The sequence below is a fragment of the Solanum pennellii genome, chromosome 4 (assembly GCF_001406875.1).
Source record: "Solanum pennellii chromosome 4, SPENNV200".
Taxonomy (NCBI): Eukaryota; Viridiplantae; Streptophyta; class Magnoliopsida; order Solanales; family Solanaceae; genus Solanum; species Solanum pennellii.
The window spans coordinates 70,261,381-70,280,342 of NC_028640.1; the positions used below are offsets into that span (position 1 = coordinate 70,261,381).

The window sequence follows — 18,962 nt, forward strand, 5'->3', positions numbered from 1 at the left end:
TTGATTGAAATTGTTGTTATGATATTAAACTTTTGAAAGGACTTTTTACTCTGCACTATTTAATAGTGTATTCTAAAGATATATATGTGTTCACATTGACATAAAAAAAAATACTATTGCATAATTATAAGTAATAACGTGGGCACATATATATATATATATATTTAAAATACATTATTAAATAGTTTAGGGGTAAAAGATCCTCCATAAAGTTTGATATCGTAACAATAATTTCGCCAAAGTTGAAGTATTTTTCAGACTCTTTCCCCATATTTAATAAAATACAAGAAAATATATTTGTGTTTGAATACGTGATTCTCTTATATCAAGGAGTTCTAAAAGAAAATTATATACGTATAATTTTGACGAATTGAATTCCTACGATTAATAAGATAGATGAGATTATTTTTTTTCAACAAAAACTTTTAGATCACATGGAAAATATGCACATATATGCCATTCTACCGTGCATAAAAAAACATTAGGCAACTTACCATAATGGATGTTGAAAATAATAATTCAAAATTACGCTAGCAATTCTAGGTTATGTAGGATTTATTATTTGGTAATTTTGTTAGTGCTATTCCATATTGGAATACGTTTTCTAATCCTACTTTGATTTAGTTTATTAGTATTATAAATAGGCATGCTTTGTTACCTAGTTTCTTATAGTAAATTAGAGTTTCAGAGTTTATAAACAAAATATTTTCCATGGGATCATTGGTTGATAGTTTTGCTTTGCATAATTTGAACAAGAAAATCGTGATGGGTGACAATGGTTATGTTTTTGAAGACGTTCCTCATTTGTCTGATTACATTCCTAATCTTTCTACGTATCCTAATCCATTGAAGAAAAATCCTTCCTATTCAGTCGTCAATCACTATTTTGTCGATGAAGATGATACAGTTGCTCAAAACATTGTTGTCCGCAAGAATAGTCCAAGAGGGATACATTTTCGTCGAGCTGGTCCTTCCCAAAACGTTTATTTTAAGGCGGATGATGTTAATGCATGTATTGTAACATGTGGAGGTTTATGCCCTGGTCTCAATACAGTTATCAGGGAAATAGTATGTGGCTTGTACTCTATGTATGGTGTAACAAGAGTGATGGGGATAGATGGAGGATATCGAGGTTTCTATTCCAAAAACACGATTCCATTGACACCTAACGTTGTGAATGATATCCATAAACGTGGTGGAACGATTCTTGGGTCATCTCGAGGAGGTCATGTTACTAAGAAGATAGTAGATAGCATTCAGGATCGAGGAATTAATCAGGTTTATATAATTGGAGGAGATGGAACGCTTAAAGGAGCATCGTTGATATTTGAGGAAATTACAAGGCGTGGTCTGAATGTTGTAGTTGTTGGAATCCCCAAGACAATAGATAACGATATACCAGTTATTGACAAGTCTTTTGGTTTTGATTCTGCGGTTGAGGAAGCTCAACGTGCTATTAGCGCTGCTCATGTTGAAGCTACGAGTTTTGAGAATGGAATTGGGGTTGTGAAGTTAATGGGACGGGATAGTGGGTTCATAGCAATGTATGCTAGTCTTGCTAGTCGAGATGTTGATTGTTGTTTGATTCCAGAATCCTGTTTCTATCTTGAAGGACGCGGTGGACTGTTTGAGTATATCGAACAAAGGCTGAAAGAGAATGGACACATGGTGATCGTCGTAGCTGAAGGTGTTGGACAAGATGATGAGCAAGTTGATGTTGGTTTATGGATATCGAAAAGGATAAAGGAACATTTTTCGAAAGAAAAGAAGATGATGATCAATCTTAAGTATATAGATCCAACATACATGATTCGGGCTATTGCAAGTAATGCATCTGATAATATGTATTGCACTCATCTTGCTCAAAGTGCGGTACATGGAGCAATGGCTGGGTACACAGGCTTTACGGTTGGTCCTGTCAACAACACACATGCTTACATACCCTTTGATAGAATCACTGAGAAACAAAACAAGGTTGACATTACAGACATGATGTGGGCACAACTTCTATCTTCAACTAATCAACCTAGCTTCTTGTCAACGACGAGATCAGCTGATATAATTGAAGCAAACAAGGACGAAGAACCACCTATTCAATTATCAGATGAAGAAACAAATCAACTTAGCTTCTTGACAACCAGAGTCGATATAAATGAAGCAAACAAATTGTGAGAGAATCCTACACTTGTGAATTATCAGATGGAGAAACAAATTAAATCCTTGCTCTAATTAGTAACTTTTTGAACATTATACATTTATAAATATAAAGTCCCATGTAAAAGTAGTTTGCTAATTTGTGAGAGAATCCTACACTTGTGTAATCTCAATAAAATTGCTTTACTGAACGAAGCCAATAATCCAACATTTATATATATCAGATTTGTATATAACTTGCACCCATTGCCTTGTGTTTGTAAAATACCTAAAGCAGTGATTGACTAAATTATATTCCATTTCTAGTGATCTTTTTTTTACCCTCTATAGGAGCTTTCACCCCTTTTGTTCTCTTGGTGACTCAAACTTGGATTGAAAGTGAGAGGTGCTTACAATCCGAGCAACACCCCTGTCGTTCATTTTTAGTGATCGGATTTGTCCTTTTGTAGAGTATTATTCCAATTGTTAAAATTCAATCACGTCATAATTTTAGCTACTAAATTCTTTAATTACTCGTTAACTTTTCATCTCTTGAAATAATAATTGTTTTATCATATAAATTCAAGCACACAGATACTTGAACACATACAAAAGAATCATTATTCCGTTAAAATTTCATAATTGACTACAAAGAACCATAAGACTACATTGAAATACAAAAAAAAAACTATCTAAATTGTAAGACATTATAATTGTCTCCCAACAAATGTAGAAATAAAGTTATTACTCCAATAGAGAAAAATGAGTTTTTTTTTTCTTCTAATTTTGAAAAGGTCATGTGGCATTTTTGACTCATTAAAATAAATATAATACTAATAAGATCTTTTTTTACATTTATTGGACCAATATATAAACGAGGAACAGCTCTAAAGTGAAAAGCTACTTTTGTCCTAACAAAAACCCTAACTAGAAACAGCGCTCTCTTCAAAAACCAATCACAGAATGAACGCAATCTCCAGCTTCTGCATAAACTGAATTGGAATTCGGAATAGGTTTTGGTGAAGTTGCTTGCCACTGCTTTTGTTGAATTTTCTCGCCACCATTAACGAGCTGTAAGTTCTAAACTATCTTTGAAATGCCCATTTTTATGTACAATTTACAGTCCTTTAAGATACACTCCCCCAACAAAGTTATGATACCCTGTAATTTGATAGTTGAACTGATGCAAATCTGGCACATCGAAATCCACCTTAAATCATTTCTGTTTAGCTTAGTTTGTTTTAAGTTTTGACATTCTGAATTTATATTGATACATAATCCATTAAGATTATTCACTTTTACTCAAAAAAAAAAAAAACAGAAATTGATGGCTAAATTGATCATTCTAGAACAAATCCCACCTGAAACTGTTGCCGGAAAAATAACATGTGCAGGGACTGTTATTTGTGGATTTCTAACTTTTCCCACTTTTCATCTGTAAACTGTTTCATATCTGCCACTAAATTTAAAAAACAACTAATATAAAATTGCTATCTTCTACTTTATGTTTTCTATAACCCCTGATATTAACATTGTATTCACTTCGCATCTCTACCTCTAAGCATCCATTTGTAGAACACATGGCGAAATGAACTATCAAAACAGAGTATACCGATTAACAAGATACCAAAATGCTCCGTTGAATGGGTGATGTGAGTAGGTTTCATTAATACCTTACAAGAATAATTCAAGGCATGAAGGCACTTCCCGAACGCTAATATTAGTTGACGAAGAGGTGATATCTCGCTTAAATCAATACTAGGGGACAAAAATTCAAGCAACACTATTAAATAAGCATATTGAAACATGGAAGAATTTCTTGAAGTCAAATAAGAGTTACTACATTGATAATGGCCAGTTAGATCGGCTCAACCCCAACTTCTCTTCGGTGCACAAAGAAGTTGAACTGTTCTTTACCGACCACACGATCACACGATCATAACAGGGACCGACTATGACGTTTCAACACAAATTTACTTGCGTCTTTGTATCGTTGGAACGCAGAGAAATTGTCAAATGATGCCATATTTGGTAAATCTTCACCCAAATTATCGGCTATTTCCATTCTCAGATACATAAAACTTCACTAATTTACATGACCTCTGTTCAGACTTGATAATTGTAACTTATCATTGCTAAGGTCTTAGATGAACTTAAAAAATCATTATGCTCGCTGCAATTTGTTGGTTTTCTGGGAAATAGTTCTTGTTCTTTCTTTTGGTCAAAATAGTAATAGAAATGTTATTAATTCTAGCCAAACGACTTAATTAATTATCTGATCTCAGCTAATGACTCTGATTAACATGAATTTTAATAGGTACTCACTATGGATTCGAATCTTGGAACAGATTCATATACAACGCTATCGGAAGATGAAGCCCCGTTACAACTTGAAGGTTCACAGATTCTTTTACTTCCTTAAATGAAGTAACCTTAACTGCTGGAAACATGTCAAAATAAGGTCCTCAGCTGCTCTTGGATGGTTTTGGAGATTTATTTAATGAACCCGACTCGGATGCACAACATTCTCAACATTCTGAACAACTTTAGTACAATGCTGCTATTTCTTAGGCCATTGAACTCGGAGCAAAAAAATTGGTTGCTTCCTATCCTACTTATTTTAAGGTATCAAATCTTGTGACAATCTTTTATATTGACATTAAACCTTCTATTGCATCTTGGCGTGTTGTATTTACATCAACTTCCTGGAGCTTAAAATAGTGAGTTAGTTGATCTACCTGTTAAAGCATGCATGTGTTGTTAGTGATTATTTGTTAAGTCTTCTGAAATGTCTTCATATTTGTTGCTGTTTGGCCACATCACAATGAGAATGTTCGATTATATTTATCTGTTTGATCCTTTGAGATCTCCATTCATCTGGCATATGTTAGTTGTCTTACAAGGTTGCTTTGATTTAAAGACTCATGATTCTAGTGAGGAGTCGTGAGTGGGGTCTCTGATCATTAGGCGTTGGAAGTTTAAATTTCAATCTCTACCTAAGCATTACACTTTTGAATGGGTTTTCTGAATTTCCATCACCCATCTTGATTCTTTTATTTAACGGATATATTTTTAGGAAAGGTTCGTACTAGGAGTTTCTATGCTTAGTGGAATTTGTAGCATAGGTTGTGTTATAGTTTAGGGAGGAAAATTTAAAATATTGCAAATAGGGGTCAAATTGATTTCATATTTCATTCTGTTAATCTATATATTGGAATTTTTCCTGATGTGTGTGAGGAACACGACTGTGGCTATAGTGACAAACTATGGTTCTCGGAGGAGCCAAGCAGATGGAAAATAATAGAAGTTTGCCTTAATTTTGACAAAAGAGTTCATAAGTTGGTGTTAATTTCATATGAAGGATTATCACAGACTAGTTCTGTTCTTTTGCTACCATTTCGGTTGTTTATTTAGAAAATAAACCGAAGGATTCATAGAGCTAACTCTAACTTGCTCGGTATTAGAAGACTTTAGAAGAATGATGACCTTGAGATGACAGAAAAGGGGGAACTGAGTTGCAAAACTTTAGTACTTCTATTATGGACTTGCAAATTTTTTGTAATCTAAAACTAGAACTAGAAAGCTGATGTCTAGACAACATTTGGCTAAGAGCCAGTGTTTTGGGAAGCGAGAAGCGGAAAAAAGTGACGAGGGCTTGCTTCATAGAAGCGAGAAGCGTGAAGCGAAGCACACGCCTTTTTTTAGAAAGGTGACATTTAGTATAAAAATAAAAATATATTAATAACTGAATAGAGGTAATATAGTCTTAGATTCAATGAAAATAGATAGTCAATAATACTCATAAGTCATAACATATAAAGCAAAAAATAAAGAACTACAGCAGAGAAGAGTCATGTTTGCATTACCCAAAGAGGAGAAAAGGAAAATTAAAAAGAGCAAGAGGAGAAGCATATCGAAGAGAAAAGAAACTCACCGATCAGATGAAGCTGGTGAAGTGAGAGCAGTCGCGGTCGTGAAGAAGAGAAGCAGCGAAAGAAGTGTAAAGTCGTAAAGTCGTGAAAGAAAATTAAGTCGTATCTATTTCAGAAATTTAAAAAAAAACTATTTTTTTTAAAAAAACCTAATTGTCGCTTTTTTATAAAAAGCAAGCTTTATTGCGCTTTTCCCACACTATCGCTTCTCGCTTCTTTATCTGAAGCGAGCGCCTTTTTCAGATCGCATCGCCTCAGGAGAAAGAAGCGCACTGGTAGGCCTCGCGTTGAAGCGCGCTTTTCTGCGCTTTTCACAACACTCTAAGAGCTTCTGAGGCGAATGACCCAATCGAAGATGCCAATAAGAGGATGCGACTTTTGTGGCTGTGAAAGCGAAGGATTATCAGATATGTGGCTTGATTGACACGGTGTAAAGAGCAATACTACTCTGACTGACAATAAGCAGATGGAATTTAAAGAAAACGTTATTGTCACAAGGAAATATTTGAACATAGACAAGGGAGAGATTTGACAAAGAGGCATTACCAGTGTTCTGGATTGGCAAACCTTGTCCATTACTAACACCTAGTTGATTCGGGTTTTGGTATTCCTCAACATGAGCAAAGCTTGATAAATCAGGTGCAATAGATGAGTTGCGCCTGTGTTGGGAAACAGTTTTCAGTCAATGGAATCCGTGCCTGATGAGTGAGATAAGCCGAAGGATCGTAGCATTGAAAACAGGTCACAACTTGATGATTAGTACCATTACCGATTTGACACCAATTACTTTTCCAAAATTATTTGCATTCCAAGCATAAACCTGCAGTAAGGGATAGCTTCGGAGGACATGGATGAGCCATGAAAAACTTATGGTTCAAAAAATGGACAATGAAGCTCGGAGTATGAAACTGGATTAGGTGATGCAGATAACGTAGTAACAATATCCTTAATATCAGATAGCAATAACAACAATATACGTGAGGGTAGGATCTTACTCCTATCTTTGTGGAGGAGAAAAGTTATTTTCGATAGACCCTCGGCTTAAAAGAAGAAGAATCATTGCCATAACTTGTGCATTGTTGCATAATTTTATACCGTTGATGAAATATTCATGGAATATGAACACGATGATACGGTTGCTAATGACAATGACTAACAACAGGCTTGAAATAATAATGTTGTTTCATCTTCTCAATCATCTAATAGGGAAATTCATGTCCAACGTGATAGAGATTGTTCATACTATATGGGAGGATTAGTACTTCATGATTGCATGAGTAGGTTATCAAAAACTCAACATAAGACGACATCTACCACATCCTGACATGTCACACTGTTTATCGTTATTAGTCATGGAAAGCTCACACCTTGATGATAATCACAGAACTTGTGGGGGATCTTGGGCAACCTAACAATTTCTCATTCAACCAAAAATATTATCGATTTTCACTGTTCATACTTCATTGAACATCTCCGGCACTCTCTTATCTTTGATACAATAGACTATTGCTCCACAAATTTTTTACAACCTCTAGTAAGCTAGTTAAGCCCAACTCAGATCCACCTAATATAATAAGATTTTAGGTGAATCAAACATATGTATCATAACCAACACTTTATAATATGACCTTAAGTTAAAAAATTAGCATTTGACCGCATTGCTAGCATCAATCATAATTGGCTACAAAATCTTTCTGACAAACACACACTTTAAACCTCTTCCATCCTAGAAAATGCCTAAAAGGTATTACCTCCCCATAAAAGTACCTTGATGTCATCGACAAAGTTTGCAAAACACAACATCTCATAACCCTAGTTGTGTGAAAAAGTGTGGGTAGTCAATCTAAAGAAACAATCTAGTTGAAAATTTTGAAACATATCCACATCCAAAATGCGTCAAAGAAAAGTTTCATGAGAAACGAAACAACCATAACATTTGGTATGTCACAAGGACAAGATTACAAGAACAAACACTTATTAGTAACATAGACAAATTCAAGATTTTCACCAATAGTAAATCAAAAACTAAATATAAAGTAACATTTATGGGTGCACCAAAACAGATAACGACTTGTAACCTAGACATGAAAAGTTCCCTCCTCGCAAATGATCACATAATTGGTTGAGGATCTTGGGCAACATACCAATTTCTTAGCCAATCGAGATGAATATCGAGAAGCACAAATACTACATTTTTTCTCTTTGATATAATTAAGAACTTCTCCAAAACTTTTGTATTCTTCAGTAGATTTTCTGAGAGTTTGAAAAGATTATCATAAACCCAAATAAGATGCTTCTTCAAACAGATCTTGAAAGCATTGACAACGTTAACATTCTTGAGGTTGGGAAACTCTAAGCTTGATAAGAAATGATATTCTTTGGCCAAATATCGCAACTTAAATGTGCATTGCTCAAGATCCAACTTGAAAGAGAATATAGTCAAATGAAAATCATAATGCACAAAAGTTACAAAGAATGATTTCATAGGACAAGTGTCTGGTATAGAATAGTTTTTACATCGACCAATCTTCAATGGTTCTGGGAAAATGATTAAAAAAATTTGTTCCTTTTAGGATGACTATTGGGATAAGTAGACCAAACCTTAAGTAATAACTCTTAAGTTTGTCAACAATTGTTTAATATGAAGTTTTCTAGTGACAAACGTCTCTTTCGTGATAATCAAAGATATATATGCATGATTGTATCCCTTTTAGAACAACGTTCAATATAGGGAAGGGGAGGGATGTTAGAACTTCCTAAAATGAATGTGCAAATAAGAGAGCAAAAGTTGTAGGAAGTTACAAAAGTAGTTGCCATGGTTATATTAAGTGTCTCCACATGAGGCGAGGCGAGGCTCGTAACAAGATATCTATTCTATAGAAATAATAGTCTATGTCAATCCAGAGTTACACACTTGCATTTCAATTTTAAAAGCAACATCTTATCAAACTGCATTAGTACCTGAGGTGGTCATCCCAATGAAGTGAACGATCGAGAAACCAAGAACAAATGAAAGGAAGAAAATCTTGTGTAGACAAATAATGTTATGAAAAATTTGACCATCTTACAATGTAGCTAAATGGTAGAAGAAGTACCGACTTTCGAAAGTTGACAGAAAGAATGCAAAAAGTCGGGAGAGTTTTGTATTCATATCAATAGTTTTTGTAAAAAGTTTAAAAGTTGTCAAATTGTGTTATATTCTCAGTGTTTTCTCTTTTTGATATCTATATATTAAAAAGCAAATAAGGTCAACATACCTCGATGAAGCAAGTCCCAAAAGTTAACTCAGTTGCATTCCTCAACTTTTGAAGATAATCTTCGATGAGTGTCTTTATAACTTGATGCTCATCAGGACCTTGATCAAACCAAGTCCAGTTCATTTGGAAAGTAAGCTTCGCACTGACCAGAGATGATACATTTACTAGCCTACACCTGAGATCATACATATATCCAGAGATCTCCAAATGTTGAACATGTGGGGTAAAAATATCCAAAGAGAGATCATCAGAGTTATAGTACGACAAATGATTTTCGAACTTAAGCCTCTTTAAATTTGAAGAACTAATTTCCATATGACGGAATTCGGAGAATTCAAGAAATTCAAGGATTTCCAAAGCAGGACAACCGGAGAGTAGGTTTACAATTCCGTCATCATCTAAGGTTATGTCATTCAACCGTAGGGTCTTTAAAGACTTCCACTCTATGACGACTTCCTTGTCAAGTATACAACAAGTGAGATCTAATGTTATCAAGGAAGAACACTTGTAGATAGTGTCAGGCAAGTCAATAGAGTCATTCTCATATGAATCTGACAACAGTATAATATTTTCAACATTCTTTTCAACAACAGTACCAAGCCATCGGGAGATTGGGAACAATAATTTATTTTTATTTTTCACTCATTAGTAGGAACCCATCGCCTAATTGTGAAATCTACAATGTCATCAACAAAACCGACTCGTTGCTCGTATTTGGATAGGTGGATGAAATTCAAATGGAAGTTTTTAATTTTTGAACAAGTAGAATGATCTAATACGTAATCGACAGAGGATATGAAGTTTTTCCTTTGCGATTTATCTTTACAAGAGAAAAAGAAGCTATCAATTGAAGGCCATAAATGCTCCCACCTTTTTGAGAGAACAGATGTTGTGAAGGCATCTTTTGTTGGCAAAAGTGAGAGAATTAGAATAAGAAGAGAATCGGGCAACTTACTCATTCGACTCTGATCTTCAACTCTTTTCATTTTCTTATTTGTCTCTTCAACTCTTTTGCAAGGTCGTAGGTCCATCTTTTGCTTTGTCTGCACCTTTTTGCACCCAAAACGATGAATTTACGACCTTGCAAAAAAGGTTGAAGCGACAAATAAGCAAATGAAAAAAGTTGAAATCCAAAGTCGAATCAGTAAGTTGCTGGATTCTCTTTTTATTCAGATTCTCTCACTTTTGCCGATGAAAGATGTCTTCACAACATTGTTTTGTCTCAAAATGGTGGGAGCATCTATGACCTTTAATTAATAACTTCAATTTTCTCTTAGTAAAAGATAAATCGCACTTAAAATGGTGGGAGCATCTATGACCTTTAATTGATAACTTCTTTTCTCTTAGTAAAAGATAAATCGCAAAGGAAAAACTTTATATCCTTTGTCGATTATGTATTAAATCATTCTACTTGTTCCAAAATTAAAAACTTCCATTTGCATTTCACCCACCTGTCCAAATACAAGCAACAAATTGGATTTGTTGATAACATAGTAGATTTCATAATCAGCCGATGGGTTCCTACTAAAAAGGTGAAAATAAAAATAAATTATTAATCAATAAATTATTATTCCGAATCTCTCGTTGACTTGCTACTATTGTTGTAAGATTCATTTGAGAATAACTCCAGTGACTTGCCTGACACTATCTATAAGTGTTCATCCTTGATAACATTGAATCTCACGTGTTGTACACTTGATAAGGAAATTTTCATAGATTGAAAGTATTTAAGGACCCTACGGTTGAATGACATAATTGTAAACATACTCTCAGGTTGTCCTGCTTTGAAAATCCTCGAATTCTCCGAATTCTATCATTTGGAAATCAATTCATCAAATTTAAAGAGGCTTAAGTTCGAAGTCGTATGATGACTCTGATGATCTGTCTTTGAATATTTTTGCATCGCATATTTAAAATTTGGAGATCTCCGAAGATATGTATGATCTCGAGTGTAGGCTAGTAAATATATCCTTTATGGTTAGTGCTAAGCTTACTTTCCGAATAAGTTGTGCTTGGATTGCTTAAGGTACCTTTAATGCTAGTGCCACATTGCGTTTGGAAGAGCATCAAGTTATAAGAAGACCGTTGAAGATAATCTTCAAAAGTTGAGCAATGCAACCGAGTTAACGATAGGGAATTGGTTCACTGTGGTTTATTTTGTCATGAAGACCTTATTTTCTTTTTGGTATATAGATAATATAAAGAGACAACATCCACTTTCGAATATACCACAATTTCGAGAATTTTACACATTATACAAAGACTTCTGGTGTTAATACAACTCTCTTGACTTTTTGCAATCGTTCAGTCAACTTTCTAAAGTCGGGTACTTCTTCTACTATCTAGCTACATTGTTAGATGGTCAGATTTGGCTTAACTTTATCAATCTAGATAGGATTTTTCTTCCTTTTTATTGTTCTTGACTTCTCGATCGTTTACTAGTTTCATTGAGATTACCACATCATGTAGTGATGCAATTTGTAAAGATGTCGCTTCCAGTATTGAAATGCAAATGTCTAACTTTGGATTTGCTTATCACAACTTTTTATATCTATGGAGTAGCTATCCCATTGGGAGCCTCGCCTCATGGAGACACTCAACATAAATACTGAAACTACTTTTGTAAGTGCTTCATGCTACTTTTGCTCTTTTATTTGCACATTCTTTTTAGGTCGCTTTCCAGTATGAACAGTGTTACAAAACAGATGTAAACAATGTCGTACACATGATTTTTTTAAAAGCAGTTTTACATTTAAAGAAGTGAACAAGTCACTATAACAACATCATACTAAGAAGAAAATTCAAATTATATAAAGAAAACATATTCAAGTGCTCCCTTCATTCCCTCATACAATAAAATCATTGTTTTGTAACATTTGTGCATTATGATTGTAATTTGACTCTATTCTCTCTCCAGATGGGTCTTGAGCGATGCACATTTAAGTTAGGATACTTGGCCCAAAAACATGATATTCATTACCTTTCAAGCATAGAGTTTCCCAACCTTAAGAATGGCAACGTTATCAATTCTTCCAATATGTGTGTGATGGAGCATCTTGAATGGGATGATGACGTTCTGTTCAAAATTTTTACTAAAGAATGCAATAATTTTAGAAGTTCGTAATTATATCAAGAAGAAGAGTTTGTAGGATCTATTCAATGAAGTGTACTTCTTGATATTCACTTCGATTCTCCGAGAAATTGGTTAGTTGCCCAAGATCCTCAACCAATTTTGTGATCATTTGCCAGGAAAGAGCTTTCCGTGACTAAACTGCACAAGTGTTAACTTTGTATTTAGTTCTTGATTTATTGTTGGTGAAAATCTTGAGTTTGTCTATGTGACTAAAAACTAATTGTTCTTGTTATCTTGTCCTTGTGACATATATACCAAATGTTATAGTTGTTTGGTTTCACGTGAAACTTTTTTTTGTTTCCCTATTGACTAGGCTCACTTTTTCTCATAATTAGGTTAATGAAATCCTGTGTTTTGCAAACTTCTAATTTTTGGGTTTTTTGGCCTCAACTTTAGTATTTGGATTGGTATTTTCTACCCTTTCTGATTTATTCGTGTACTGATGGCTTACATGCGTCTGCCAAAATGGAAAACTGGCTCAATCTCTATTTAATGTAATAACTAAATTTTTCATCTTAACGGAAACAAATACTATCTCACTATTTGAAAAACAAAAGCATTAATGGAATGATTAATTAATTAAAACATATTTTAAGGGAAAGAGCAAAATATCTAAAGTGAGATGTCATTTGGCTAAGAAAAGATCATATGCTCACATAGCTGGCTATGTATAAAATTTGGGTCTCATTTGTAATGGAGGTTTGAATCTTAATCATTCAAATTCAACTCATTAAGTGTGTTTGGTTTGTAGGTATGAATCTGAGTGATCTTGATACTTAGATCTTTATGCAAATCATGTGTATTCAGATTCAACTCTCTTAATCTTAATAGAAAAAAATGAGGTCTTAAACACGTTCACTTGCTGAAGATATTAATGAATCCAACCTTAAGCATTAATGACAATTAGTAAACATGTAAATTCTCAAGAGCTTGCAATCCATTCTGCCCTAAATGACAATTATTTGTTAATTCTACTCCTAAAAGCTTGATGATAATCATCATAACTATCTTCAACCAAAAACTAATGATATCAACGACGAACGTGCGCGGAAAGATGGAGTTAAGGTGCATTCTTCCGTCATTAAATCAGTGGATCAGAATATAGTTATAATCAAAATTTAATACAAATCAAACAAGTTATTTTTATTTTATGCTACACTTTTTAATTAGTATGAGAATAGATGATGCAATAGTTAAAAATGAAAAAAAAAGGAAAGTAAATTAGAAAAGAATATGAATCATATGTGATGATTATTTGAAAAAGGAATTAATGATTTACTTTATGAAGTAGAAATAAAAATAAAAATATAATATTAAGGAGATAAGAGAACTCTTTTTGGAGTGAAAAAAATAGAAATTTGGGTTGGAGTTGATTTTCTCCAAATATAAAAACTCGGTATATTTGGAGATAAAAATAAAGAATTGGGGCTTATGATAAAATTGTAAATCGACACAAAAACATGGAAAATATGTACTTATATGCCTTTTTACCGTGCATAAAAAACATTAGGTAACTTACCATAAATTAAATCCTAATTTGCTTAGGATTTATTATATGGTACTTTATTTGTCCTATTTCATATTGTAATAGGTTTTCTAATCCTACATTAATTTGGTTTATTAGTAATATAAATAGGTGTCTTGTCTTATATTTTCTATTAGTGAGATTGAAGAACTGTTGAGTTTATAAATAAAGTATTTTCCTTGTAATTGAATTTGAGTTGAATTATGGGATTATTGGATGATTGTTTTGAAGTGCGGATTTGAACAAGAAATTCTTGATGGGTAATGATGGTTGGTTTTTGAAGACGTTCCTCATTTATCTGATTACTTTCCTAATCTTTCTACCTATCCTAATCCATTGAAGAACAATCCTTCCTATTCAGTCGTTAATCACTATTTTGTCTATGAAGATGATACAGTTGCTCAAAATATTGTTGTCGACAAGAATAGTCCAAGAGGGATACATTTTCGTCGAGTTGGTCCTAGCCAAAACGTTTATTTTAAGCCAGATGCATGTAATTGTAACATGTGGAAGTTTACGTCATGGTCTCAATACAATTATCAGTGAAATAGTATATGGCTTGTACTCTATGTATGGTGTAACAAGAGTCATGGGGATAGATGGAGGATATCGAGGTTTCTATTCCAAAAAGACGATTCCTTTGACACCCAAGGTTGTGAATGACATCCATAAACGTGGTGGAACAAATTTTGGGTCATCTCGAGGGGGTCATATTACGTATAAAATAGTTGATAGCATTAAGGATGGAGGAATTAATCTAGTTTATATAATCACAGGAGATGGAACGCTGAAAGGAGCATCGTTGATATTTGAGGAAATTACAAGGCGTGGTCTGAATGTTGCAGTAGTTGGAATCCCCAAGACAATAGATAACGAGATACCAGTTATTGACAAGTCTTTGGGTTTTGATTCCGCAGTTGAGGAAGCTCAACGTGCGATTAGTGCTGCTCATGTTGAAGCTATGAGTTTTGAGAATGGAATTGGGGTTGTGAAGTTAATGGGACGGGATAGTGGGTTTATAGCAATGTATGCTAGTCTTGCTAGTCGAGATGTTGATTGTTGTTTGATTCCAGAATCCCGTTTCTATCTTGGAGGACATGGTGGAGTGTTAGAGTATATCGAACAAAGGCTTGAAAGAGAATGGACACATGGTTATAGTCGTAGCTGAAGGTGCTGGACAAGATGATGAGCAAGTTGATGTTGGTTTATGGATATCGAAAAGGATAAAGGAGCTTTTTTCGAAAGAAAAGAAGATGGTGATCAACTTAAATATATAGATCCGACATACATGATTCGAGCTATTCCAAGTAATGCATCTGACAATGTGTATTGCACTCTTCTTGCTCATAGCGTGGTACATGGAGCAATGTCTGGGTACACAGGCTTTATGATTGGTCCTGTCAAGAACATACATGCTTACATACCCTCTGATAGATTCACTGAGAAACAACACAAGGTTGACATTACAGACATGACGTGGGCATAACTTCTATCTTAAATTAATCAACCTAGCTTCTTGTCAACAACTAGATCAGCTGATATAATTGAAGCAAATAAGGACAAAGAACCACCTACTCAATTATCAGAGAAGAAACAAATCCTTGCTAATTAGTAACTTTTTGAACATTATCATTCTTAATAAGTGGTGGTTTCGTCGGACTATCTAAGGGTATTTCTGTTTTTTACTTTGAAAATGTCCGATTAACGTCTACACTTGTTTAACACAAAATTGACGCGTGGTTTTGCTTCACATCAGCTCAATGTTTATCTCTTATTCTGCTTCTTCTCTTCGTCTCCCCAATATCCAAGTCTCTAGCACTGGATTTCTTTCAAACTTCATACATTTTGTGACTAATTTGTCTCAGGTCTGAGCTCTCTGTTGTGGTAAGTGTTTCTCCAACTAATTTCTCTGTTTGTCTTTGTTTCTGAGCAAATTTTCCTGTATTTTTATCCAATCTTCACATGCATATGTACAAATAGATACTTCAATGCGTGTTTGTTCTCTAATGGTGAATCAAAGGTGTTCGATGATATGCCTAAATAACCTAACTATTTTGCAAGAATTTTCATTGTTTCTTTTTCGCTGTTAGCCAGGAAATTTTAGTCTTCGATTTCACAATCTTGACGATCTTCGGCAATCTCCAAACAAATTACTCCCAAAATGTGCTCATTAAAGGCAGCACCTGCAGTTGCAAAACACATTTCAACATCTCAGACAAGAGTAGCATGTTCGAGGTCTGTAGTTTATGTCTAATTTTCATCTTCATTTTAATTGCAGAATAGATACAGAGGATTCATAAATGTCCAACCCCAACTATGTTGAGGTGCGGTTGATTAATGATAAAAATGACAAACCAGTACTAACAATTCTTTAGTATGCCTCTCTCTTCAGTATTGGTTGCCTATCTAATGTGATCTTTTGGCGCTCTCGGATCATTTGTTTAAGTCCTTCGCGCTCTTCTCTTATTTCTAAATTTTCTGTTGTATCAAAAAGCAGGTGCAACTTGAACCAATATTTATATGTTCCCTCAGTTTCTTGGAATAGGAAAAAAGGAATGTTTAGATAAGTTTCACATGTTGGACTACAAAGTTGCTCATTAGATTTTACTTTTGGGAATCGGTAAGTTGAACCTTAGATATTAGTCTTCACCTCTTCAGTCCTTTGTTAAGCTTTACGTAGTTTTTACGTTTTGGTAAAACAAAGTTATGTAGCCCAGCTGCAAAATCTGTTGTTGGAATTGTTTCTTGTGTGAATTAGAATCATAAATGCCTAAGTAATCAATGTGTGTGCTTATAGCTATTATAGATCAACCAGAACTGATTATTTTCTTTATTTTTCTTTTTTACATTTATCAACATTTTCCTTTCTTGGTATAATGAACAGTGTGTTGTAACTTTTTCCCCAAATAAATAATCATAAATTTCAAGGGAACAGGAAGTGAAACTATTGGTACTCAAAGGTTCTTTTTCTCATTTTTTTTCATCTTCCGTAAGTTATTCATTGGTAATTTTAATGTGTACTACAATGTAGCAGACAAATATATCTTCTTTGTTCCTGTCTGTGGACTTCGCTTGAAATTCCGTATAAGATGAGTGAGCCTCCTATATATTATGGGGTTATCAGTTCTGCTATTATACTCCTCTTAGAGTACTATGAATCCAAGATGAGTTGTTGATCAGAAAGACATAAAGGTATGCAATGTCCTTTAGGACACTGATAGGTGTCGATGATAATTCCAAAAGAATTGAAGATTGTGCCTAAATGTTATTAGGAGTGGATTGATCAGTCACTTTTTCTATTTTATTTTCTATACTATTCATCATTGAATAATCATTTTTAAGTTCTTGCATAGTGTTAAGCTCAATCAATTTAACTAAGAGGAAGTAAAAGAATTTCTGAGCAAAATATAAGAAGGTAAAGGAGAATATGGTACACAATGAGGATTATATCTCATTGTAATTCAACGAAAGGATGTACAGGTTAGTATTGCCAATGGTGAAAGACACAACCAAAACATCCATCATTTTGGAATTTTACTTTCTTCAGCTAAGTTGTAAAATCATTTGTTTCTTTTTGTATCATTTAGCAACACTTTTGTAACAATCACATTGTTGTTCTATCACAGATAAACTCCTTCCACTTCTCAGGGACCTTCAAACAAGAAGGTTGTGGTATTGCTTCCACAACCTTTAGCTTAGAAGAGATTGTGATATGTTTAGTAGTATGTTCAAAGAAAACAAATTATTTAGCCTTTTTAGCGAACTCCCAGTATAATGTTATGTTCCGCAAATGATATTTGTGTCTCAAAACTATGTTGATATCAAGTTGGAAAAAACTTATCAGCACTGGATGTTTACACCAAAATTCATTATTATGTGATTTAATGAAGTAAAACACATGTCAATTAATTAAGATTGAGTAAAATGATCTGTAAATTTAATCACGTGATGTGCACGTATTGAATTGGTGTGAACACCCGGTGCGAATAAAGCTTTATTCTATTAAGTTTAATCATCTCTTCTTTATTTACGTTTTAATACTTAAAGCCCATGCCCTGCACGGGCATCCTTTATCTAGTATATATATGTGTGTATATATATATATATGAAGTCCCTAGTAACTGTAGTTTGACATTTTGTGAGAGAATCCTACATTTACTGTAATCTCAATAAATTTTACATAGTTTTCAATAAAATCGTTTACTGAAGTCATTATATTTCAGATTTGTCTAGTACATTGCATTTTAACTTGCAGCCATTTGCCTCATTTTTTTTTAAAAAAAAAAATACGTTGCAGCTAGGCTATTTATGTATACTAGTGAAGCTTAATGCAAAATCTTGTGTAACCTAACAATTTCTCAGCCATTTGAGATAAACATATCTCACACTTTGTGCTCTTTGATATGACGAACTTCTCGAAAACCGTTGCAGAGATTCTGAAAGTTTCAAAAGCTTGTCAAATCCCTGCTCGAAATGATCCTTTAAAGCACACTCCGGTGGAGCTGATAATCTTAACATTCTTGAGTTTGGGCAACCCAAAGCTTGAAATCCAACTTAGCAAATCAATATCATCTCCTTTGTCCAAATAACGTAGCTCATGTTGGCAGCGGAAATCATTAAACTGTAGCAGAGAATATAATCAGAATCAAATGGAGATCCACAACAGATATGAGAATATACCATGTAAGACGAAAAGGAAGTGCATTAGCAATAGTGTGTAATATAGAATAATTTTCAGAAGCCACAAACCTTGAACAGTTCTCAGCAATTGATTACAATCTTACCCCTACTAGATATGCTCAAGCAGTAGATGAAAAGTAAAACAAGGCTTAGTTTGTCTGTAACGACCTGTTTAGTCGTTTTGAGCAGCAGATTTTATTTCTGGAAAAACTGGCTGAATCGACGTCCGTCATGGGCACGACAGACCGTCGAGGGGGTCTCGTTCCAAAACACTTAGAATTCTGAAATTTGGGTACTGAAAT

The 18,962-nt window shown here is 34.0% G+C and overlaps 1 protein-coding gene and 3 pseudogenes across 1 annotated transcript; 3 read left to right on the plus strand and 1 right to left on the minus strand.

Moving 5' to 3' along the window:
- The first annotated feature begins 711 nt into the window (after positions 1–711).
- On the plus strand, positions 712–2,172 carry LOC107017008 (ATP-dependent 6-phosphofructokinase 6-like). The gene has a single exon (XM_015217299.1). The coding sequence runs from the start codon at positions 712–714 to the stop codon at positions 2,170–2,172; it is 1,461 nt and encodes a 486-aa protein (XP_015072785.1).
- An 838-nt stretch (positions 2,173–3,010) lies between these two features.
- On the plus strand, positions 3,011–16,064 carry LOC107015634 (annotated as a pseudogene).
- On the minus strand, positions 7,459–10,957 carry LOC107015635 (annotated as a pseudogene).
- LOC107017009 lies at positions 10,397–14,362 on the plus strand (annotated as a pseudogene).
- Positions 16,065–18,962: the final 2,898 nt, after the last annotated feature.